Source organism: Mytilus californianus, unplaced genomic scaffold, assembly GCF_021869535.1.
Source record: "Mytilus californianus isolate M0D057914Y unplaced genomic scaffold, xbMytCali1.0.p SCAF_6, whole genome shotgun sequence".
NCBI lineage: Eukaryota > Metazoa > Mollusca > Bivalvia > Mytilida > Mytilidae > Mytilus > Mytilus californianus.
Window position 1 is genome coordinate 57197661 of NW_026262712.1, and position 25925 is coordinate 57223585.

The 25925-nt window shown below is 32.7% G+C and overlaps 3 protein-coding genes across 4 annotated transcripts in view; 1 reads left to right on the top strand and 2 right to left on the bottom strand.

The window, feature by feature from the left end:
- Positions 1-12544, top strand: part of LOC127706555 (A disintegrin and metalloproteinase with thrombospondin motifs 16-like) — a 35501-nt gene extending 22957 nt beyond the window's left edge. The window contains exons 6-17 of the mRNA XM_052211210.1: positions 157-232; positions 1689-1766; positions 3247-3398; positions 3707-3756; positions 5818-5929; positions 6257-6424; positions 7065-7197; positions 7618-7737; positions 9368-9419; positions 10003-10152; positions 10697-11029; positions 11519-12544. Coding sequence (XP_052067170.1) covers positions 157-232; positions 1689-1766; positions 3247-3398; positions 3707-3756; positions 5818-5929; positions 6257-6424; positions 7065-7197; positions 7618-7737; positions 9368-9419; positions 10003-10152; positions 10697-11029; positions 11519-11712 — 1618 coding nt within the window. The 3' untranslated portion in view covers positions 11713-12544. The remainder of the gene's footprint in view (positions 1-156; positions 233-1688; positions 1767-3246; positions 3399-3706; positions 3757-5817; positions 5930-6256; positions 6425-7064; positions 7198-7617; positions 7738-9367; positions 9420-10002; positions 10153-10696; positions 11030-11518) is intronic.
- The window catches only part of LOC127705669 (PHD and RING finger domain-containing protein 1-like), a 290389-nt gene that overhangs the window by 90313 nt on the left and 174151 nt on the right, over positions 1-25925 (bottom strand). The gene's annotated exons all lie outside the window — the stretch shown is intronic.
- Positions 16278-25925, bottom strand: part of LOC127705686 (general transcription factor IIH subunit 1-like) — a 30531-nt gene continuing 20883 nt past the window's right edge. For both annotated transcript variants that reach the window (XM_052210037.1, XM_052210038.1), the window contains exons 11-13: positions 19083-19198; positions 17392-17484; positions 16278-16388 (exon numbers count right to left, since the gene is read on the bottom strand). In XM_052210037.1, coding sequence (XP_052065997.1) covers positions 16302-16388; positions 17392-17484; positions 19083-19198 — 296 coding nt within the window. In that variant the 3' untranslated portion in view covers positions 16278-16301. The remainder of the gene's footprint in view (positions 16389-17391; positions 17485-19082; positions 19199-25925) is intronic.

Consider the following 25925-nt stretch of genomic DNA (forward strand, 5'->3'; position numbering starts at 1 on the left):
TTTTAATTGGTAATAATTGATAATTATAACTTAGAAAGGCTTGACTTGTTTTTCGCTCAATGTCAACCTAGCAACAACAAAAAACGATAAAAAAATCAAGATACCAAATCGACTGAAGGATTAACTTTAAACGCTTTATAATAACCTTGATTTCAGATGGTTGTCCAAAACAAAAAATGACAGAACTGCAAAAGATGAAATTAGAAAATATTTTTCTCATTTTATGAATGAGGTAAGAAATATGATTATAAATATATTTTACTTGATGATTAAACAAATTTATTACATTGGTTGCAATGGATTACACTGATTTCCCTGTGAAATAAAAAACCGATAATTTCACATGTGAAATAAACGTGGTTATTTCACTCCTTTGACGTCATACAACAAAAGGCGTTGTCAAGACGTCGATAACGTCGGATCAAAACAAGTTGTGAATGCGTAGAAAAAGATATAGTTCCTTACATTTTCTTCTTTAATTTCATAAAAAAGCCATTTGCCAATGTAATAAAAAGAATAACTAATTAAAGAATTCAAATATCGAAAAATATTCAACTCGTGACCAAACAACACTGATAATTAACTCATGCGCGTAGCACGTTCGTGAATTAATGTGTTGTTCGGTCACTCGTTGAATATTTTTCTCTATTTGATTTCTTTGATTAGTTATTCTATAAATATCAATTAAAACATTATTCTTAGTAAAATACAGTCTTATGATAAGAGTTTCAGTGAATATAGATCCTGTTTCTGGAGAGAAGAAAAACTTCACTAAATGCTGTCTACATTGTATCAATCACGCATGCTCATATGCGTTGTATAAATACTCTTTGAACTTCCCCAATCAATCTTTAGTCAATTAACCAATCAGATTTGTTGAATTAAAACTTTACAATTTATCAACTTTAGATGTCATCAAATGCCTCAGTCAAATATTCTTCTCTACACAGTTAATATCAGTCCCCGAGAGTGTCATCAGGTCATCAGTCAGTACTTCTGATTTATAACAAACTTACATGGATTGTGCGTTTATAAGTTTTGAAAATATTTAAGAAGTTATGTTTCAACTATATCAGGCAAAGTTGACTTGAGATGAATTTGGCTATTACTTGAAGTTCCTTTTGGTAATATAGCTCTTAAACTGTTTTGGTTCTTATACATGATCATACATTTATGGCTTTTAAATATTCGGCTTTAAGTGTTCCTGGTGAATGTAAATACAAAAAAAAAAGCGCCTCAGACGCATAAAATTATAAAGTGTTATCTTCATTTTCTTTTAAAATAATCAAGGATTCCATAAGATACACAAAGAGCAATATCCAAATATAATTTTTTTAGGAGAATGCAGTTAAAGAGATACAAATAAAGGTTATCAAGCTAGCATGGTTTTTTAAAACAACACTATTAAAAATATAATGAAATGTAATTTTTTTTATAATTTGATGAATTAATATCTATATTAGATTTGAATAGCTTGTTCTAGCGGCTCATCTGTACCTCTTAGATGTAGGTATGCCGTCCCTGTCCATCCTTTTGCCACCGATGTATAGATCATTTTTCTATCCATATGTATTATTTAAAAGTCTGTTACCCTTACCGACGTCCATGTGTTGAACCATTCTATCATTTCGATATATATCACTGACCTAAACTAAAGTGTGCTATCAAGTACTGTTTTTGCTTTGCAGGTTGATATGAGATACCAGTCGATACGAGACGATGAGATTAATATCAACATACAAGTAACGGCATTTCTTATAGCAGACGTATGTATGCGACATCAAATTTATTGTATATCATTGTTTAGAAGAAAACAAAACACATCAAACATGAGATGGTTTACAAATGTTCGAATGTTGCCTTGATTTTGCAACAAAATACTTTTGAACATCTATAAAATTTTCCGTCATAAATTCAGAAATTATAGAGAAACTTAGTTTTCAACTCCCTAAGGCAAATTGAGCTTAGACGGATTTTTGCTATCATGTTTAGGTCTTTTTTTGGCAACAGCGCTCTATCCTGTTCGGTACTTATACATCCCTGGCTCTCCGCAAATTTTTGGCTTTGAGCGTTCCTACGGAAGTTAAATAAAAAAAAAACGCTTCGGACATTTATAAAGTGTTGTTTTCATTTTGTTATACTTGAGTGTACACATATAACAATATAGTTAAGCTGTCTTGTTTGCAAGGATGGCCATATGTTTTTACCTTTTAAAAGTTATCACTGCTTTTCAAACAATGGGACGGGTAATGCAATGATGACTGAAAAACCAGTTTGACACATTTATTTCGAAAAATACGTAATTAACAAAAGTTGTTATTGACATTCGATGATTCACCTTACAACCAAAAACTCAACTTTTGTACACAAACATATATTTCAGCTGCAACGAAATCCCACATACAGAAATAATCTAGAATTGTTATTACATCTTATCTTCTATATTTTGTTTTGTGTACTGTTGTTTGTCTGTTTGTCTTTTTCTTGTTTAGCCATGCCGTTGTCAGATTATTTACGACTTATGAGTTTGAATGTTCCTTTGCCTCTCTTTTATTTAAAAATTCCTTTGAAGCTTGAAATTTTAACTTTAAAACATTAACCAACTTAATGTGAAAATATTGCTCTGCTTCAACGGGTGAATGGTTTTATACATCTTTTGCCTCTCCTCTAAAATTGCTAAGTTATTTGCGACTGATTTGTTCCATGTGTCTGGATGGTTCATTGCTAAAATGTTGATGCATCAAATCATTTTCTTGAAAAAATCATAATATTACGAATATAACATTGTTTACACAGCTATAATAATAAATACGACCGCTCGGTAGTCTAGCCGTACCAACGTGCTCGTCCGAGTGTGAGAGGTCATGGGTTTGATCAACGTCCAGGTCAAACCAAAAACTTGAAAACCGGTATTTGTTGCTTTTCCTCAAACCACACAACAATCATGAATAAGAGCAAAGACTGTCCAAACGAAGTCAAAATAATGTTTCCGGGTAAAATGCACGGTTTCCTTGTTAACTAGCACGTTGGAAATCGGGCTTAGCGTGTCGGTCTAGTACAAAACAGGATTCATATCACATTAATATGTTCTTGTCCTGAATATTCATTCAATTTGCTGCTGAACGTTAAACAGCCATTTATCATAATTTATAAATCTACTTATTTAATATCGTTCGACATTTTCTTATGTACTTAAAGTATCCTAGACAATGATTACATTGCATTAGCTTTATTTTATATATTCAGAATGAACAGGCTTATCCATGGAGTGAAGTTAGGAAAGAGAAGTCTGCAACTAGAGACATATTGAATGCTGATGCAGGATTGCGAGACTTTCGTTCTTGGGTTGCTAACACTGTTAATTTACCTCTACATGATCATGCCATTTTATTTACCGGGTAAATGTTGTTGATATATAAACTATGTAGATATATTACTTATTTTATTCACTGTAAATCATATTATTTACGTCTTGCCTTCCATTCTTGTCTAATGCAAAAAAATTTAATGAGGTAACTATATGATTAGGAAATAATGTGCAATGTAGAAAGTATATTATAACAGGTATTCTTTACTGAAAAAAAATATACCCATGTCTTTGTCTCATAAAATATATATTTTTATCCTGTATTCTATAATTTTATTTGATACAAATACTGACTATAGTAGTTAGAAAAGTCTTCATTTTGTATCTTTTTTCTTTCAGTTATAATTTGTATACAGAGGTGAACAAATACAAACTTTTACACACAGCTGGTAAGTAAAGTGTTTTGTATGGATTAGAAATATTACTTCGGATGAATGAAATTATAACGAGTCAACAGCAGTTTATCAATGTTCAAATCTCGTAAATTCATTAAGAATACACAAATCAAGATAAAACAATAAACCCGATGGAACCACTTAAGCTCGAAACTGAGCGAGATCAAGATTTAATGCATGCATACTGAGATCAAGATTTAATGATTTAATACAATTCTTTATTTTATTTTCACCGTTACTGCTTACCAACATCAGTTGATCGAGGCTTTTAATTCCATGTTTGTACTTTTAATAAACCGAATGCTTGTATAATTTAACTGACCATAGATACCTGGCCTAAAAATTATGTACGCTAGACACGCGTTTCGTCTACCATATCTACAAAAGACTCTTCAGTAACGCTCGAATCAAAGTTATAATGCACTGAGGACCCAAAATTCCAAAAATTCCTGAGATAGAAAATCCTTAGCATTCTGAAAACTTCAAAGTTTTGTAAACAGTTAACTGATAATTATGACCATATCAAGGATACTAGTAGTTCATGTCAACACAAAAGTGCTGACTACAGGGCTGGTAAAACCTTTGGAGAGGAAACCTCTACCAGCAGTGGCATAGACCTTTAATAGATCTTATATTTAGAAAAAAGAAAGCATCATACATACATACATACATACATTCAGTATATAATGAGAATTTGTCTTCTGAATGTAAGCTGTTCATCTTTAGATTTGTAGATATTAAGATATTATATGAATTTTAGGTTTCTTTTCAGAGGGTTTGGATGGATGGTCCTTCATTTCTGTATTCTTTCATTTTTTATACCATTTTTCTTTATTCTTTATATTTTTTGCCCATTATTCTCTAATTTTTTTTATATTTTCAGCCCATTATTCTCTATTCTGTAATCCTTCACCCAAACCCTCTTTCTTGTCATTCTCCTAGTCTTATCTTTAACGACCGCAACAATTGCAAGCTTTGGTCGTATGTCTAATGACATTTATCATTTTGTCAATACTAAGAACATATTGTCCTTCTTTCGTCGATTATCGGTTTCTTATTATTCCCTTTAAAAATTAATATGATTGGTAGCCTGATAATAGTTTATTACCTTTTTATAGATTAAGGTGACATTAGTTAACCGATGTTCAAAGCGATTAAGACGAGACAAATCATGTTAACAAATAAAAACCGACGGAATCGCATGGACCCCAGAAGGAGCGAGACCGAGTGAGTTGACAGAGTGATCGTCTCTTGCTATGCATGCATCAATCGCCATGCGAATCATCGACATTTATTCAATCGGGAACAGGACACAATCAATAAAATTAAAGATCATACGACTATACTGGTATCTAAAGATCTTAGACAGCGAGTACTGGTATCTAAAGATCTAGGACAGCGAAAACGTGTCGCTGGTTAATTGAGACACCGACACAGCGTATCGGTCTACTAATTCGTGATGGTAAACGTAATACTAATGTAGTGTCGATTTCAATATTTCTGTCTCTCTGTTGTAACAGTTTTTCTGTAAAGAGTACATCCTTGTTAACGAAGTACGCATAATGTGAACATGCACCAGCGGAACGTAATTACTGAAATATGACATAACACTGAGAAGTGGAAAGTTGACAATTGGAAAGTTGAAATCATCAATGAAGATTCTACTTTGACGTCGTCCATCTGAGTCACTATTGAGAAAAAGATCAAGATATGAAGCAGACTCTCTACTTTCGGTTGTGTTCTTAATATCAAGTCTGGGATACACTTTTCTTTTTTCTTCGAGAAGGTTTTGTAAGTATTCTGCTTCATGTGAGTTAACCAAAAGTAGTGTTGCACAACTCGTATCCATTGGAATACCGACTGTCTGCTGAAAAATATATCCACCAAACTAAAAAAATATATTGTCGATCAAAATCTAATGTCCAGCATTTAGATGATATCATCGTCGGTGTATTTGTTGTAATAATATATAAAATCTTAATTCGAGCAGACCCTTTCTTTAATGATTGTTTTTATAATATAAATATGAAAATATACTGAGTTGTACTTTGTCAGGTTTAGCTTTCATTGGCTCCTTATGTAGACCAAATGGAGATAGTGTTTCTATAGTAGAAGACAATGGTGGATTTCAAAATGTTGGTACTGCTGCACACGAGCTAGGACATAGGTATATAAAATCAAGATATGTCTAGCATGTGCCAACTTAGCTAACATTAATGTGAAAATATATTTTATGTTTATAATTGTTTGTTCCATTCTAGATTACAAGGTTTAGCTTACCTAAGACTGCACACTGAATTATGTCATAAGGCGGTTTCATTTGTATAATGTTTACGCAAGCTACTATATTTTAAACTTTGGTCGGACTAAATTAACTTTGAATGTTTTCTTTTTCCTTTCAATGTCATTTTGGTCCTCATCTTTATGTTTCAATTATTCATAATACTGATGACATGGCATTGTTACAAAATAATTATTGCCATTAACTTTGCAGTCTTGGTGCCTTGCATGATGGTGAGAAAAATGGATGCCTGTCTTCTGACAGATACGTTATGGCGACATCTACAAATCAGACGATCCCAGTAGAGAAAAGAATCAACCAATGGCAGTTTTCGCGGTGTTCTGTTGAATATTTCCGTAGTTTTATATCTGATTTAATGAGGTATGTAACATACTATATGATAAAACTTTTTAAACGTACATGGTTTATGTAAGAAACAGTAAAAAGTGTAGAAGTTACAAAAGGGACAAGAACGTTATAGATTGGAAAGTCCGCCTGACCTAGTTCAGGATGCTGCTTAGCTTCTCTTTGTATCTTATCCTTTTTGCATATTTGAACAAATTAAATATGTCCATAATAAAACTCAGTATTAGTGATGCAATGCTTATTATAGTTATTCTCGATTAATAATAAAACAAGTAACATCTATCACGAGTTTTACACGAGATCTACCAGCTGTGCATTTGTGAGCTCATGGTAACACTTTAATAGTATATTTGAATGATATTGAGGCAATGACCACCCAATTGACGGAATAAATTATTACAAAGTCAAGTATGACATGTATGACAGATAGTTATATAAAAATTTCCATGCAAAAAGTGGGAAATGTCCCTGAGGCAAAAATGAAATTTGAAAATTCTAAATGCTTCTTTAACTATTATTATCCTCAGTGGTGACAAGGGATTTATTGTACAAGTTTTATAAATGCAGATCTGATGTTAACCTGGCAGAATATAAAACATTGTCAGAATGGTTTCTATTAATACTGATTAGTTTTTGTAATAATTCATTATTGCAGCAAAGGTGCTACTTGCTTGACAGAGAGTTTTACAGATGCTCGAGTTGTGGACTCGAAAAATATGCCAGGACAAGTCTTTACTCCAAACCAGCAATGTCAGCAGATATGGGGAAATCAGTCTTACATTTGTCAGGTATATAGTGATTTTAACAATACGTACACGTCTAATCAAAGATTTAAAAATTCCAAAGGAAAATGAATTGCTGTATTACCAACAGTCAAAGAACAAAACCAAAGTACTCAGCAAAACAAACTTTAACAAAAGCTCCCATTTATAGTTAATTATCATAGCTAAATCAAGTGCTTCAAGAAAGATTATCATTTGTGATTTAGGTCTATAGTTAGTTGTAGATGTGGATTTAAAAAAAAAATTCTGTTCATAAAGTTTCATTACACTGTTTACGAACTAGTTCCCTTAAAAGGAAAGCAGAGAGTATTTAATTTTATTTCAGAAATAATTTTAAGAATGATTCTTAGATAAATATCACTAGACTTAGTACATTTACAGTAAACACTTATTAGTAATTATAAATCTCTTGTTTTATACATGCAGGGAACAGAATTTGGAAATGCCAGTAGTATATGTACCTCTATGTACTGCCTTGATCCAAGTACGGATAACGACTGTGTACTACAAACAGCAGTTAGAGGAACATCTTGTGGCTTTAGAAAGGTAAACATCTTGTTAGTCTCGAATTCACTATAAACTAAACCTCTTATTACGTCTGTTTGGGTTGCTTACCCAATTGTGTCAATGTAACGAAACTATACACAACTAATATACACGTGGGAATTTTAGCTAAGTATAAAACTAGGTTTAACCCAATATGTTTTTTATAGAAAATGCTGTAACAAGTCAGGAATATGACATTTGTTTTCAATTCGTTCCAGTGGTTGATTAAGTCTCATGTCTGATTTTGTCAGTTTTTATGGACTCCCCCTTTGAATTTACTTTGGAGTTCAGTATTTGTGTTATACTTTTTTCTTGAATAAGTTACAAAATAACACGTCTGAAATAAACTCGTCCTGAATATCAGGCTTATAATTAAGAACGAAATACGGGCATTTCGTCAACATCATTTTCCAATAGCATTTTATAAATAGATAAAAATATCAAAGATACCAAGCATATAACTTTCTACCTCAGACTCCCGCGTCGACATCAAAAGAGTCATCAGTGATGCCCGAATATAAAAAGGCCAAATCAAACACGAAGGCGAAGAGCATTGAGGACCAAAAATATACAAAGTAAGGTAATCTATTCAAGGCACTCCTAACGACTTCTAACAATTCAAAGATTTGTACACAGAAATCCAGTCAATTAACAGAAAGTGGTCATATCAATGATATCAGCTGACTGCTGGGCTTTTGATCGATACCACTGAGAGAAAACTTCAACCAGCAGTGGCATCAAAAAAGTGATTGTAAAAGCTCATCGAATATATCGGGCTTATCAATTAATAATTCAGACTCGCATTTAGTCAACGAACGACTCATCAGTGGAGTGTGAATCAAATTAGTTAGAAGACAGAATCAATTACTAAGTTAAAGAGCATCGAGAACCATAAATACCAAAGATATATGTCAAATCCGGCTATATAATTTATGAACAGTAAACTTGCAGGTCATGACAGTATCAATGATATTCCGTGTTAGAAAACTGGAAAAGTGCGACTCTTGTGGACGAACTGCCACCAGCAGTTGAATCAACCAAGTGGTAATGATATCTCATCAATATATAGGGCGTATAAATTAGTACGCCAGATGTGGGATTTTTCTACATAAGACTCATCAGTGGCGCTCGAACTATGGCCAAATAAAACGCTGATGAGGAGCTTTGAAACCCTAAATTCTAAACAAATAAACGTTTGGTTATACCACTTTGACAGACGAACATATCTTTTGACAACTCAAACGGATGGTCAATGGAAAATCACACAATTTGAAGATTTGTGTTGCCTCAACCCGCCTAACAATATGTTTACCAAACTTTAAACGCTGTTCGTACACAATTCAACATGATAGTGCTGCTTTTTGCGATAAACAAATGAATACTAACTAATACCACAATTAAAAACATATCATTGGTAAATAAGTTTAATACAACTTTTTGTTGGGGCACCTATCATATGAGTGAAGGTAGGATCATTTCTAGAATCACTTTGTTGGTGCCACTGCTGGTTGAAGTTTACTCTCGATGGTATCGATCACCAGTCCAGCATTCAGCTAGAATATCAAAAATAGAATAAAAGCATGTATATCTAGAACAATTTAATTCTTAAAACCTTTCAAACGTTTTTCAGTGGTGTATTGAAGGCCATTGTATTTACTCTGATGATGCTCCAGAAAAAGATGGTAATATGACATAAATAGTAGTATCATTCATAATGAACCAAGATTTGCTATCTTACATTTGAATTGCTGTCTTAATTTTCCAGTTAAAATTTGCATCAGTTTTATCCTTTGAAAAATGCTTTATTAGTTTATCAGTAGTCCTGTATTATTAAAATATTGAAAAAAAGATTCAAGCTAACTTTCTATACGAAACATTTTACTATTCCATCATGAATTAATATCACTGTTGGGGTCAAAGTTGTTTGAAGATCCTTTTTTACAAAATGATGATAAATGTATATTAATTTCCGTTAAACCAAGCTCAGTATCAAGTAGAATGAAAATAAACTCATCATATATACCAAGATTAAAAGTGTTTACGTCAGACGCGTGTTTCGTCTACATCAGCGATGCTCGAATAGACAAAGTGAAAAGGCCAAATAAAGTACGAACTTGAAGATCATTGAAGACTTAAAATTCCGAATAGTTTTGCCAAATACAGCTAAGGTGATCTTTTCCTGGGGAAGAAAATCCTTAGTATTTCGAAAAATTCAAAAGTTTTGTAATCAGATATGACTGTAACTAGTTTCATCCTAATTTTTAGATAAATGCCCACATGGTGATCAGCCTGGCGTAGCATTTGTCGGACAAACATGCGAGGATCTTGTGAGTACGACACCAGCATATTGTTATCAAGAAAAGGTCAGAAGCAGATGTTGTGCTTCATGTGCAAAGCTTTTTACCTGGCAAGCAGGTAGGAAAACTGTTGATATATTTTAATTATTTTGAGAGTTTTATAATAATGTTTGGAATATAATCAACAAATCTTGTAAACATGTTCATTTTAGTCTCAATGTTCATTTATCTTTAGTCAAAGTATTAAGAAGATTTCAGTTAGTGGTCTCTGCCACTTGAAATGTGATTTAAGCATTCTTATTTGAACCTTCCTAAACTGTATCATTGTTAATTGTAATAAAAGCTATTCACCCAAAGCTTTGAACTTTGGCTGTTCTTATATGCCCTTTCAATTTTACAGAAATAAATATTTCAATATCTGTAGTGTTGGGTTTGTTTACCTTATTAAATTAAAAAGTCTGATGTATGCAAGTGCTGTGTGTGCTTCTTGCAAAAACATGTGTTTAGATAAAAAGATATTACCAAAAATAGTATATTCATTTCATGCAACTTGATTTTATAAATGATATAGTATATGTAATTCAGATAAAGTTTGAAATAGGGCTATCGTATTGTCAACTTTTTCAACTAAATGAATGTTACATGTTTTCCTCTCTCATCAGGTTGTGAGTATGGTGATAGAGTAAAGGGTTGTCAGCCATGGCACTGCACAATCAATACCCAAGATACACGTGACCTCAAGTCAGAGTGTTGTTCTACATGTAAAACAGGTATCTCTATTCCAGTCACACAGAGACCTACATACACAATTAGTCCATATACTACAAAGGCTCCGCCAGTAACACCTGATATGCACCCATGTGAGGATATTGCTACTATCAATGGATACATGTGCGAAAATTTTATCGAAAAATATGGCAGACATGTGTGTTACGATGGTGTTGTAGAATCCCATTGTTGTCAGTCTTGCAAAAGAACACAGATTGGACATAAAGGTGAGTGCTTTGTTTCAAATAGAAATCTTGCTACTGCATCTAAATTTCTCGTAACTGTAAGTTTTGATACAGTTTTCATAATAAATGTTTTCGTGATACTAGAGAATGAATATTTCGGTACTACTATATAAAATTTAATTCATACATACTAATTTCCAAAATATATACTTATAATATTTCGTTTCTGCAGTTTGAAAGGAAATCCAAAGTTAAAAAATTTGTTATTAATATACATCTAACAGAGAGACTAAAGATACCAAAGGGACATTCAAACTCATAAGTCGAAAACATACTGACAATGTCATGGCAAAAACGAAAATCAACGAAAAGAGAAACAGCAGTTCACAAAACACAACATAGAAAACTAAAGACTGAGCAACACGAACCCTAACTCAAACTGGGGATGATCTCAGGTAGTTTTTCATATTCAAAAAGAAGAGAAATAATGGTTTTAACTAATTGCAAATTATTACACTTTTCATATTTCAGATTGCTTGTATGGTGACAAAAACCCTTCATTGTGCCAACATCATGCAGAAAATCAGACATCCATTTGTGGTGCTTTAAAAGATTACTGTTGCCATTCTTGTAGTTTGACCTTAGGGTTGAACTCAGGCTCATCCATAGTTACATGGACAATTTTGTCCATGGCAACCAGTTTAATAGCTTTAATAAATCTATAATTTTAATACAATTTAAAACCTACTGTAACAGTGCCAAACATGTTTTGCTTTTTTAAACAGACTGCTAGTCATTTTTATTTGTTTTAAAATGTTGTTACCTAATATTGTATATTTTTGTTTACATCTTTAAGGATTGATGTATGTTGGTCAGTAATGTGTACTATAAATTTACAGAAATTTCTTGAAATCATTAGTGTATTACCTATGCAATTAGAGCATAACATTTGTTGACAACGGCCACTGGACGTAAATCAAACACCAATCAATCATTGTCGCAAATATGTTGTATAAACTTATATATAAAATTAATATTATAAGAGCATATCCCAAAATAGAAAAAGATAAGGCATCAATTAAAAAAACATTGTCGCCCTCCATTCATTTTATTGACTGTATGCAAATGCAACTAATCAGCTATTTTGCGATGACATGAGGAACACGACTGCCGCCATGAGCTGAGCAGGAACTGCTTACACTTCTGGAATACCTTATTTGACAATGGCTTTTTTGTTGCAGTTTAAATGGCTAAAGCGAATTTTCTTTGCTTTTTGTGGACTGTTGTCTTTTAGATTTTCGTCTGCCTGTCATCAACCTGTTTTTATGGTCCCTTTAGTATCTTCTGACTTCTTGATTACCCAGATTTAGCATTAGTTACATAAGAGTATAATGGAATATCTAATATATATTAAGTGACAACCATGAATGAGTCGGCCGTTTGAGGCATCGAATATGAAGCTAATGTACAAATCCTGAAATATACTTGAAAATATGCAATTAGAGACAAGCCTAAAATTATTTTAATTCTAGTCTTTTTCATTATGCGTTATGCATCCGAATTGTGAGACGCTCAAAACAATAAGAAAAGCAAAACCATGGCCAGAAAAAAAAAAACGAAGAGACAAACTTTAATTCACAATACAAATCACCCAAAACTTTAGATTGAACAAAACCCACCAAAAACCATGTGTGAACTCATATGCCTTTGAAGGGTAAGCAGTTGTAATTCTAATAGAGATCAAATATAGTATTACCAACACGTAATACATTATTTAAACTGCTGCTTAATCACTTATCTTTGCTTTAGGTCATGGCAAATAAAATTGTTAATTCTTAAATTAAAAGCTTAGAGTCTCTGCATCACTTTCACTAATCTGTTAAATGTGTAATAATTTAAAAAGTCTTCAGCTGGTTTTATACAGCCGTGGCACTAAAAAATACTAAGAAAGGTCTAAAGCTCAGATATTGAGCAGAATTATCTAACACCTTTATAGTTCAATCCAGAATTCTGGTAATCTCCAATTAAAATGTATTTCTCTTTCTAATACAAATTTTAAGTAGAAGTACAGAGTTTTAAACTGAAGTTTTTTACTAGATGTTTTATTGTTCAAAATTGTCATCAATCTTTTATTCTTGCATATTAGCATGTGAAACTTTACTGATTACATCAAACTGAACACAGTCATAAAATGCATTTAGATAACAGGTTCTCAGCTACAAGCATAGATTAGAATGCTTTTGAATAAAAATAAGAAAATGTAGTATGTTTAGGTATAGTAAGGTCTTTTTCCTTAACATCAATGGATAATCTGTATCAATTTTAAACTAATAGAGTATTTGTTACCGTAACTCCTTGTGATTTATTAAAATATTTTTTGTCTGCACTATAATTCATCATAAAGTTATTTTTGTAAAGTTGTATTGTATTTCACTGTTATATCTACACTGGAATGTTATCTTTGTATTGAGCTTCATTGTTAAGTTTTATCTCTGAAAATTTTTTCATATCATCATTCTTTTTAGAAAAAAGGCAGGTAACTTGCTTTAAAGTAAAAACAAGGAATAAAAGGGGAAAAAAAACACTTCAACAAAATATGTTCATGACAAAAAGTAAAAACAAGGAATAAAAGGAAAAAAAAAACACTTCAACAAAATATGTTCATGACAAAAAGTAAAAACAAGGAATAAAAGGAAAAAAAAAACACTTCAACAAAATATGTTCATGACAAAATTGTATTCATACTAAAAAAAAAGGAGGAAGAGAAAAAATCACTTTTGGTGAAGAAAAAAAATTTTAAATTAAAGTTTTGTGGTAATTGTATATTTTTGGAAAATATGAATTTTGTTGTGTGAAGAACTGTTAAGAAAAACGGTATATTTTTACATAATCTATACAGTTTTTTTTTATGTTTGCATGCTCTCACTTTTGACCATATACATCATACAGTGCAGTGATATCACAGAAGTGGAAAAAGTGGAAAAATAGTAAATTAGTTACAAGAATTTTATAAAAAAAAATGAAATGATGCATTTTATGCAGGTCAGTACTAAATGTCCAGTAGCTTTAAATCAGCTTTTTTCAAACAGTGTTTAATGGTAAAATTAATAAAAAAATCACCAAAATAATTTCAAATCAAAGATATTCATCTTTCTTCAAATGATGGTTTTTTTTAAGTTTTATTTTCATCTTATTTAGACTATATTTTTTTTCACATTTGTAATATAGAATAATAGCCTTTTTATTTTTGATACTGACTTTATCTGCAATGATATCAAGCCAGCCTGCATGGGTGAGCTGATATTTGAACTGATGAAGTCAGTTTGAAAAAATAAAATGTCATTATTCTGATTATCAGCAATTTTGTCTTAAAAATAAGTTTTTGGTTGAGAATATGAAATAAAATTATTCTTATACATACAAAACGTTGTGATAGTTGTTTGGTTGTATGAATGAATTCGCATGAATTTCATCAATAAATTGACCAGATTGACATGAACGTGTGACGTTGCTGCACTGTTACGTGACGTCATTGCCTAATATTTTCAAGTTTCATGTCCTGTCCATGATATGTAAAAATATTAGGCAGTAAGATCAAAGGGAAAATGTACAAATTGCCAATAAAACTTGCTTTTAATACATGTAAACGTATGATACACATTGTCAATGTAGGATGACTGCTAAACAATGTCTTTTCTACAAATATATTCTGATGAAATCTTATTTGTAAAATATCACATTTATTTGTACATGTTTCCATCACTTCATATAGTTAAAAAAAAATTGTTATTTAAACCATTTACAAATTTCTGAAAGGGACTATTGTCAATTGTAACTTTGTTATTTTTTGGAAAATAAATGAAGGTTTTAAAAACATACCTGCCATACGAAATTTTCTGCCAGAGAAACAAAAGTATTAAATAAAAATAAAAATAAATACAACTTAGAAGATTTAACAATTAAGACCATTGTTATTTATGTTTTGTAAGGCCATTTTTCAATGTTTAACTAATTGTGAGTTTTGTTTTCAGTTCTTTAAGAGATTTTATCTATGTGTTTCTTACTTTTTTTATTCAGTTTATGCACGATTACACTTTGTGATGTATGAGTTACATATTTTAAGAGTATCAAATGTTAATCATAATATACATCATTACAAATCATTTCTATCAATCTGTTATTTTTTTCATCAATATGAATCATATCATAATGAAAAAATAAATAAATATGTTCATAAAATGTCTAGTTTATTGTCTTCTTCGTGCTATTTAGATATACAAGTTTTATGAAGAATAAAAGAACAGAGTTCCAATGTCCCCCTAGTTGCATATATTTTGTTTATCCAAGGTACAAGGGCAATAACTAAAAAAAAAAACACTTTTTGCTGATATAAACCTATGATATAAATTTCATAAATATCTGGCAAGAATTGTACACATGAGAGTGCTAACAATGCAATTTTCCATATAATCAATATTTCCAGGGCCATAACTCTTAAAAATTATTGATTGGCACTGATTTTCCAACTAGTCTAAAACATTGATGATATAAACCTACAATACCTATAATATAAATTTCATAAAAATCTGGCAAGAATTGTACACATTAGAGTGCTCATAGGGCAATTTTCCATATAATTAAAATTTCCAAGGCCATAACTCTTTTAAAAATAATTGATCGGCACTGATTTTCGAACTTGTCAAAGACATTGCTGATATAAACCTATGATATAAGATTCTGGTGAGAATTGTATACATGAGAGCGCTAACAATACAATCTTCCATATAATCAATATTTCCAAGGGACATAACTCTTTTAAAAATAACTGATCGGCACTGATTTTCAAACCTAAAATATAAATTTCATAAAAATCTGGCAAGAACTGTACAGGTGAGAGCACTTACAAGACTGGACAGATGAAGGGACGCCCGGTATTTTGATGTCCCCTGCAACACTTTGCGCTGGGGACAAAAATATATGTATGGTCTAACAAATCCAAAATTTTTTTCTCATTTTGAAGCACAAAGAAAGAATGATAAAACTCAGAATCCTACACAATACGTAAATTTAAAAATTTGTTTTTGAAAGTTTAAATCAGGAAGATATTTGGTAGGGGAGGCTACTTGCTGATCTAGTTGCCTTATACCCCTCAAACACTTTGATTCATGTGCATACTTTAACAGCATTTGTACATACAAAATTCCTTTGCACTATTCTGACATATAAAAATGTCTTCTTTATTATACTGTATATCTCCCACATTCATGAAATTTGTAAATGATAAAAAGAATTAGAAACAAATTTTTATTCAATATCAAGACTTCTTTGACATTTTCCTCATCTGCCAATTGTCAAATTTACTGAATGCTGCACTCAACAATTCGTCCATATGACCAGTGAGCTGAAAGATACAAGAATTTAAAAAATTTAATAAATAAGATTTCTCTAAATCTTTACAGATTTATACTTTTCCAGACCTATTGATTATTTCTTTTTTTTAAGCAACAAGAGGTTTGTGGGATCTCACTTCTTCATTGGTCAAAATTCATTTATGATGTCAAACTCTCTTGCTTTCCACCATGCCTGATGATGTCACATATAAAGACCTCACCTTTTTGCAGATCATTGAAAAAAGAAAGATAAGGTTTGTCTACAAGTAGTCTAAAATCATTGAAGAAATAGATTCCACAACCAAAACTTGTGCAATAAGATATTTCTTCACTCTCAACATTTAAATTTTAAATATAAAAAATCTTGGGAAGCCAAACCTTTTGAATATGAAAATTTAACTATCTCAAGAGGAGAAGTATTGCTTCACACTCGATGCAGTGGTAGAATCTTTATTTCAATTTCACTCTTATTATTTTCCTTTTGTTATTTCAAGCACTATATATTAACAAATTTTAAGGGAAACTGATACACAAAATGCAGTCAATAACAAGTAAAACATTGAGCTATTGCTCACTAATGATACCCCAGCTTTAAGTTTACAATAATCAGTACGCTAAAAAGAAAAGAATCTGAAAACGCATTTCACAGTAAAGCATGATCGCATGGAAGATGATTAGAAATTTCAGGAAGCTCTGATTTGTAGTTCCCAATAAAAATGTGACGAATTTCATACATGGCCTATGTGTTAGAATAATATATAAGTATTCGGTAAACAGAAAGTTGATGAACAATAAATCTGAAAACAGTGTTAAACAGTATAGCGTGGTGACATGAAGCCTGATAACAAATTTCAGGAAGCTCTTATTTCTACTTCCCTAGAAAAATGCAACTAAAATTTCCTCCATGACCATTATGTTAAGTATAACAAATATTTAGTAAACATGAAGTAAAAAGATAAATTTTTAATTTGTCATATACATTAAAAATATCAATGCATTCCTTAAATCACTTACATTTAATGCATAATGGTACTGTTGTATACTCTCTTTCAAAGGATGCAACTTAGCCATCTGAAATTTCTCAAGTGTGCTTTTCATTCTGACAACCTGAAATTTTGGGGATTAGTATTATTATCTGTAAAAATTGTAAGAAAAATCAGACACAATCGACTTATCCCCTCTGTATGATTAAAAGTACAATTGAAGCTCATTGTGCAGTACGTTATTAATTCACAAGAAGTCTGTACATGGTTAATTTAGAAGAAATCTGTATGTGGTTAAAACAGGAGAAGTCTGTACGTGGTTAATTCACAAGAAGTCTGTTCGTGGTTAAAACAGAAGAAGTCTGTTTGCGGTTAATTCACAAGAAGTCTGTACTTGGTTAAAACAGAGGAAGTCCTAACTATTATTACAGTTTTAAACTTTATAAATGTATTCATCATGTATCAATTCATTGATAAACTACAACAACTTCCATACACATGTTTATAGTTTGTTTTTAGAATAAGTCAGGCCCTTGGTTTTCTCTTTTGAATTGTTTCACATTTTCTCATCACTGGTCTTATAGCCTACTATATAGGAGGGGTTTGGTTCATTAATGTACGTTGAACAGTGTCCTTTAGTTGTTAACATCTTCATTCGTTTGTCTCTGGTGGATAATTGTCTCATTGGGAATCATACCACATCTGACATCTCCTTATTTCTATATTTTCTACTTCAAAACAGTTTTATTGAAACTTTTTGTTACAAATTTTAGAAAATCATTTAAAATTAAGGAACGTATCTCCTTCATGCAAAGCTCGGATTCCTTGTCTGTGTTTTGTGTATACTTTAGGTCCTTTTCATGTATATCGGCTCTTGAACGTTTGTATTTACAAATATTTTGGCCTAGAGGAGCACTGTAAAGACAACTATTGTCGAAATGTGCATCTGGTGCAGTAAAAATGATACTCGGTAATGTAACAATGTTTCAAAACTGATCTGTAACAACTTGCTCAGTGACAGACAGAGTCGAGCAGTTACTAGACCCGATTCAGCCAACGACAACGCAGGAAATAAAATATGTTAAATTTGAAGTGTCTGAGCATTTTTTTTTATATTTTCATTAGGAACACTGGGAGGCAAAAGTGTGCAAACAAACAGACATGAGGGTGTGGATGGCTGTTACATAATAGAGTTTAATGGGCAAAAAATATACAGAATAGCATAACTCTAGAATGGTAAAAGTGACGCCACCGAAATTCTACCTTGATCTGTGTTTTGTGGTAATAAGCATTGTGTATAACATTTGGTTGAGGCAAACTAAAGTTAGAGAATGGAAACCAATTTTTCGAGAAGTATGGACGACGTACAGACGGACAAGGATAAAACTTAAAGCCCTCTCTCTACGGCGGGGCATAAAAATGGACCAAAAACATAAAGAATAAAGAATAATGGGGGCTAAAATATAAAGATTATAGGATAATGGTCAAAAAGTATAAATAATGGAGAAAAATGGCCTAAAAATTTAAAGAATACACAAATGATGGATCCCCATCCAGACCCTCATACATGTATACACAGCGTGCATAGACATTAGCTAATACATAATGTGGATTCATCTATTTTTGAGGTTCAGGTATAGGCATGAAAGTCATGAAAATTAGATTCCAAAGAATAGTAATAACTGAACAGTATATAGATATTGCACTGATTCAAATAATTACCTTTTCTTCTAATGATTTACTCTGTACAGGAAAACAGGCCCAGAAATGCCGCAATAATTCAAGTAATGCATTATACTGTGTTTTTATTTCTTCTTGCATTTCTGCTGGCACCATATCTGCAATAAAAATAAAATAAACAAACTGTTGACAAAGAACTTTTTAAATAGTTATTCCAACATTATTATGCTAATGTTAAAATTCAAATGGCAACACTTCACCCATCTTCGCTAGCCAAGGGTTACGATCCACTTCCCTCCTCTCCACCCTTGGCAGATTAAGCCAACATTTGTGATAACAATGTTGTGTCGTCTATCGGTAGATTAAAGTCACGCCCATTCTGGATACATTATTCTTGACCAATGGTAGCACTTGAACTCTTCAATATGGAGGTAATACACGGTAGCATCTAGATTCTACACACTTGGTAAAGCAGGAAACGAAAATATACGTTGACATTCATGCATTTGTGTAAGAAACATACACAGGAACTTCTATTAGTTGATTAAAAACATTTAAATTGTCACTAAATATAGTCGTATGTTTAGGGATGTAAAGACTTGTTGCACAATAAGCATGTGGCAATTGTTTACATACACTATCTACATTTACATGTGATCATGTTATAGGCGTTTTTTGATTGGATGCAGCGAGTTTCGACTGCAACCAATGAAAATCATTACCTTATGTCTTCGAAATTCTATCTCAATCCATAAAGGGTGGAGAGGAGGGAAGTGGATTGTAACCCTTGGCTAGCGAAGATGCACTTCACCATGTATTAACTATTGCCTTTTCATTGCTTCATTTCAAGAAGATTACTATAGTATATAGAGGATTATATTATTTTATAATCAGTTATTTTTCATACTTCAACCTAACTTAAAACATAAAAATAAGGAGATGTTGTATGATTGCCAATCAGACAACTGTTAATATTAAAACAGAGTACAATGATGTAAGCAAATACCGGTTACTGTATAGCCTGCAATAGTGCACCAAAGTCATACCCTAAATTAAGCTATGAAAGGCCCTATGATAACAAAAATAATGTGGTGGGGTAAATGCAAAAATAAGGAGATCTGGTGTTTTTTTAAACATGTTTGTGAGCACTCAACTCTCTGACTACTGACAATGGTGTAACAAACCAACAATAGACGAAATTAAAAAGTCAGTTAATAAGGGGTTGACTCATCAGTATAATGCTAAAAAATCAATAGCACAAAATGCACTTAGAACCTATCAGAGAGATTAGTTAATTGCTAAAAAAATAACAAATCACAAAATGATCGATCTGACAGTTTGTAAAAACATTTAACGAAATATTAGGGTTTAACAGATCTATAAAACAATCTGTAGTAAATCAGTTGATAGGGCCTGACTCAAGGTGATTAAAACCTTCCAGGTAACCTATAATAAGACAAGAGAACCTAAGTACCAATCTCTTCAACTGGTAAAGTGCTAAAAATAACGACTAATAAAAAGACAGTAATGATGCAGTAGACTTGGCAGTGCATATATATAATAACATGGATCAGCCTACTAAGGTTTAAAACAATATTATCTACAAACCAAACTTAAGTTTTATTTCATACAATAGAATGCACGCCAATTATAATTTTCTTACATTGTTTTTTATGTTATGCATAAATAATGCATGGAAACTACCATGGACAAATTTATAAAAATTACTTTTACAAATGATGCAAACAGGGGAGATAATCACATGTCAATAAGACTTGTTTCTTTTAACAAATGATATTAATAACTAAAAAAACAGATATCAAAAGTTAAATTTATAATTCATATGTGCTCATTCTTGTTTATCAATGTGTATGATTGACTGTTGGTGTTACATGTATGTATTTAATGCATATTAAGAACAAAGAAAACAATAAAAAAATAATTTGATTTATTCAGATAAAAAGGTTCTAAAATATGGATTGAACAAGTTGAAGGGTAGAAAGTTTATACTGATGGAAACATAGGGTAAGTTGGAGAGAGACAGACATTTAGCTTTGTAATAGATCACTTAGGCTGAGTTCAGTTAAAGCGCTAGAGAGTCATCTTCAGTTTCATATTCAGAATGAATAAAACAATACATCTTAATTTGATTTATTCTAAAATAAAATGCTCCGCTGAGCGCAGCTTGATATGACTGCAGAGGTCGAACCCTGAACAGTTGGGGCAAGTATGGACACAACATTCAAGCTTGATACAGCACTGAATTTGGATTGTGATTAAATATTTGACACAGCATAGGTTTCTGACACAGAATGAATGTGGTCTAAGAACTTAAAAATTTTAAAATAACCTATTGAAACCATTTCATTATTATTTGCTTTTATATATAAATATCAGAAATAACCAATTTAAAATGGAAAATTTTAGAGAAAAAAAAGGGGGAAAAAAATCCCCCCCCCTCCCCCAACTTTTTGAACCCCCTTATGATTCATCACTCCCAAACTTAATCCCAGCCTTCCCTTTGTGGCATGGTATCTTGAAGTACAATTTCAGAGAGATCCATACACTTGAACACAAGTTATTGTCTGGAAACTAGAAAAATGCTTGTTTTTTGGCCCCTTTTTGGCCCAAAATTCCTAAACGTTTCGGGCAATTACCCCCAAACTCAATTTCAGCTTTCCCTTTGTGATATGGAACCTTGTAGTACAATTTCATAAAGATCCATACACTTACACACAAGTTATTGTCCAGAAACTAGAAAAATGCTTGTTTTTTGCCCCTTTTTGGCCCCTAATTCCTAAAATTTTGAGGCAATTACCCCCAAAATCAATCCCAGCATTCCCTTTGTGGTACGGTACCTTGCAGTACAATTTCAGAGAGATCCATACACTTGAACACAAGTAATTGTCTGAAAACTAGAAAAATGCTTATTTTTGGCCCCTTTTTCCTAAACGTTTTGAGCAATTACCCCCAAACTCAATTTCAGCTTTCCCTTTGAGATATGGAACCTTGTAGTACAATTTCAGAAAGATCCATACACTTACACACAAGTTATTGTCATGAAACTAGAAAAATGCTTGTTTTTTGCACCTTTTTTGGCCCCTTAGTCCTAAAATTTTGAGGCAATCACCCCCAAAATCAATCCCAGCATTCCCTTTGCGATATGGAACCTTGTGGTACAATTTCATAAAGATCCATACACTTACACACAAGTTATTGTCCTGAAACTAGAAAAATGCTTGCTTTTTGCCCCTTTTTGGCCCCTAATTCCTAAAATTTTTAGGCAATTACCCCCAAAATCAATCCCAGCCTTCCCTTTGTGGTATGGTACCTTGCAGAACAATTTCAGAGAGATCCATACACTTGAACACAAGTTATTGTCTGGAAACTAGAAAAATGCTTATTTTTGGCCCCTTTTTGGCCCCTTATTCCTAAACGTTTTGGGCAATTACCCCCAAACTCAATTTCAGCTTTCCCTTTGTGATATGGAACCTTGTAGTACAATTTCAGAAAGATCCATACACTTACACACAAGTTATTGCCATGAAACTAGAAAAATGCTTGTTTTTTGCCCCTTTTTTGGCCCCTTATTCCTAAAATTTTGAGGCAATTACCCCCAAAATCAATCCCAGCATTCCCTTTGCGATAAGGAACCTTGTGGTACAATTTCATAAAGATCCATACACTTACACACAAGTTATTGTCCTGAAACTAGAAAAATGCTTGCTTTTTGCCCCTTTTTGGCCCCTAATTCCTAAAATTTTTAGGCAATTACCCCCAAAATCAATCCCAGCCTTCCCTTTGTGGTATGGTACCTTGCAGTACAATTTCAGAGAGATCCATACACTTGAACACAAGTTATTGTCTGGAAACTAGAAAAATGCTTATTTTTGGCCCCTTTTTGGCCCTTTATTCCTAAACGTTTAGGGCAATTACCCCCAAACTCAATTTCAGCTTTCCCTTTGTGATATGGAACCTTGTAGTACAATTTCAGAAAGATCCATACACTTACACACAAGTTATTGTCATGAAACTAGAAAAATGCTTGTTTTTTGCACCTTTTTTTGGCCCCTTATTCCTAAAATTTTGAGGCAATTACCCCCAAAATCAATCCCAGCATTCCCTTTGCGATATGGAACCTTGTGGTACAATTTCATAAAGATCCATACACTTACACACAAGTTATTGTCCTGAAACTAGAAAAATGCTTGCTTTTTGCCCCTTTTTGGCCCCTAATTCCTAAAATTTTTAGGCAATTACCCCCAAAATCAATCCCAGCCTTCCCTTTGTGGTATGGTACCTTGCAGTACAATTTCAGAGAGATCCATACACTTGAACACAAGTTATTGTCTGGAAACTAGAAAAATGCTTATTTTTGGCCCCTTTTTGGCCCTTTATTCCTAAACGTTTAGGGCAATTACCCCCAAACTCAATTTCAGCTTTCCCTTTGTGATATGGAACCTTGTAGTACAATTTCAGAAAGATCCATACACTTACACACAAGTTATTGTCATGAAACTAGAAAAATGCTTGTTTTTTGCACCTTTTTTGGCCCCTTAGTCCTAAAATTTTGAGGCAATCACCTCCAAAATCAATCCCAGCATTCCCTTTGCGATATGGAACCTTGTGGTACAATTTCATAAAGATCCATACACTTACACACAAGTTATTGTCCTGAAACTAGAAAAATGCTTGCTTTTTGCCCCTTTTTGGCCCCTAATTCCTAAAATTTTTATGCAATTACCCCCAAAATCAATCCCAGCCTTCCCTTTGTGGTATGGTACCTTGCAGTACAATTTCAGAGAGATCCATACACTTGAACACAAGTTATTGTCTGGAAACTAGAAAAATGCTTATTTTTGGCCCCTTTTTGGCCCCTTATTCCTAAACGTTTTGGGCAATTACCCCCAAACTCAATTTCAGCTTTCCCTTTGTGATATGGAACCTTGTAGTACAATTTCAGAAAGATCCATACACTTACACACAAGTTATTGTCATGAAACTAGAAAAATGCTTGTTTTTTGCCCCTTTTTTTGCCCCTTATTCCTAAAATTTTGAGGCAATTACCCCCAAAATCAATCCCAGCATTCCCTTTGCGATAAGGAACCTTGTGGTACAATTTCATAAAGATCCATACACTTACACACAAGTTATTGTCCTGAAACTAGAAAAATGCTTGCTTTTTGCCCCTTTTTGGCCCCTAATTCCTAAAATTTTTAGGCAATTACCCCCAAAATCAATCCCAGCCTTCCCTTTGTGGTATGGTACCTTGCAGTACAATTTCAGAGAGATCCATACACTTGAACACAAGTTATTGTCTGGAAACTAGAAAAAATGCTTATTTTTGGCCCCTTTTTGGCCCCTTATTCCTAAACGTTTAGGGCAATTACCCCCAAACTCAATTTCAGCTTTCCCTTTGTGATATGGAACCTTGTAGTACAATTTCAGAAAGATCCATACACTTACACACAAGTTATTGTCATGAAACTAGAAAAATGCTTGTTTTTTGCCCCTTTTTTGGCCCCTAAGTCCTAAAATTTTGAGGCAATTACCTCCAAAATCAATCCCAGCATTCCCTTTGTGATATGAAACCTTGTGGTACAATGTCAGAGAGATCCATACACTAACACACAAGTTATGTATGAAAGTTACAAAAATGCTTATTTTTGGCCCCTTTTTGGCCCCTAATTCCTTAACTGTTAGTACCATAACCCCCCCAAAAAAATTTTGCGGTCGTATAAAAATGGTTCTAAAATATGGAATGAATGAGATGAATGGTAGAAAATTAAGACTGATGGAAAGACAGGGTATGTTGGAGAGAGACACACATTTAGCTTTGTAATGGATCACTTAGGCCAAGTTCAGTTGAAACTCTAGAGAGTGGACTTCAGAGTTTCAAGAGAATCACTTGAACTCACTGATTTTGCTATTAGGAACAACTCTAAGTAACACTAAGCTAAGGCCCCGACCAAGCATAAAAAAGAAGAAATCTGATTGGTTTGACATCATTCAAGAGTAACTCGAGTTCAACACTGGCTTAGTGGGGGTTTGAACCAGAGTAAGATGGTGAAATGGGTTAACTCGTGAGGTTCAAGTGAACTACGATTGAAACCCGAGTAAGTAAAGTTAACTTGAGAGTTTCAAGTGACCTCAGCCCTACAGACGTCAGTAAGAGTTGTTAATGGAGGTACATATATTTAAAGGGATATATCTCTTAATGACTGTTACTTGTGTGTCAACCATTTTCATAAATATAGTTTTTGCTTCTAAATAACAAAGATTAATTTAAATCTGTTTTAGAATTGATTGAATTTTCAGTGTTAAATGCCACTTTTAGCACTATTGGCTATAGCTTGGCAGCCAGTTTTTATTATTGAAGGAAACTAGAGGATCCCTTATTGTGCTGATAATATGATACTATCGAAACACAGGGCATCAGATTTAACTTCCTCATTTTAACTAGACAAAAGATGGAGGGTTACTAGGGTATATGTCAATGATATGCAAATCGTATCAAAAATAATAAAATGACATCTTAAGGTCAGCCTGCATATTTTGTACATTTAGCACAGAAAAAATAAATGGGGAATGTGTCCATGGAGCACAGATGATGCCCCCGCTTGCACATATCGTTATAAAGGGACATAACTGAAGAACGGTAAAAGTGACCTACCCAAATTTGTACTGAGTTTTGTGGTAATAAGCATTGTGTATAAGTTTCATAACATTTGGTTGAGTCAAACTTATTAAAGTAAGAGAAAGGAAACGAAAAATTCAGCAATTTTTCCATTTGTAAAGGGGCATAACTCTAGAAGGTAAAAGTGACGCCACCAAAATTCAAACTTGATCTGTGTTTTGTAGTAGTAAGCATTGTGTTTGAGATTC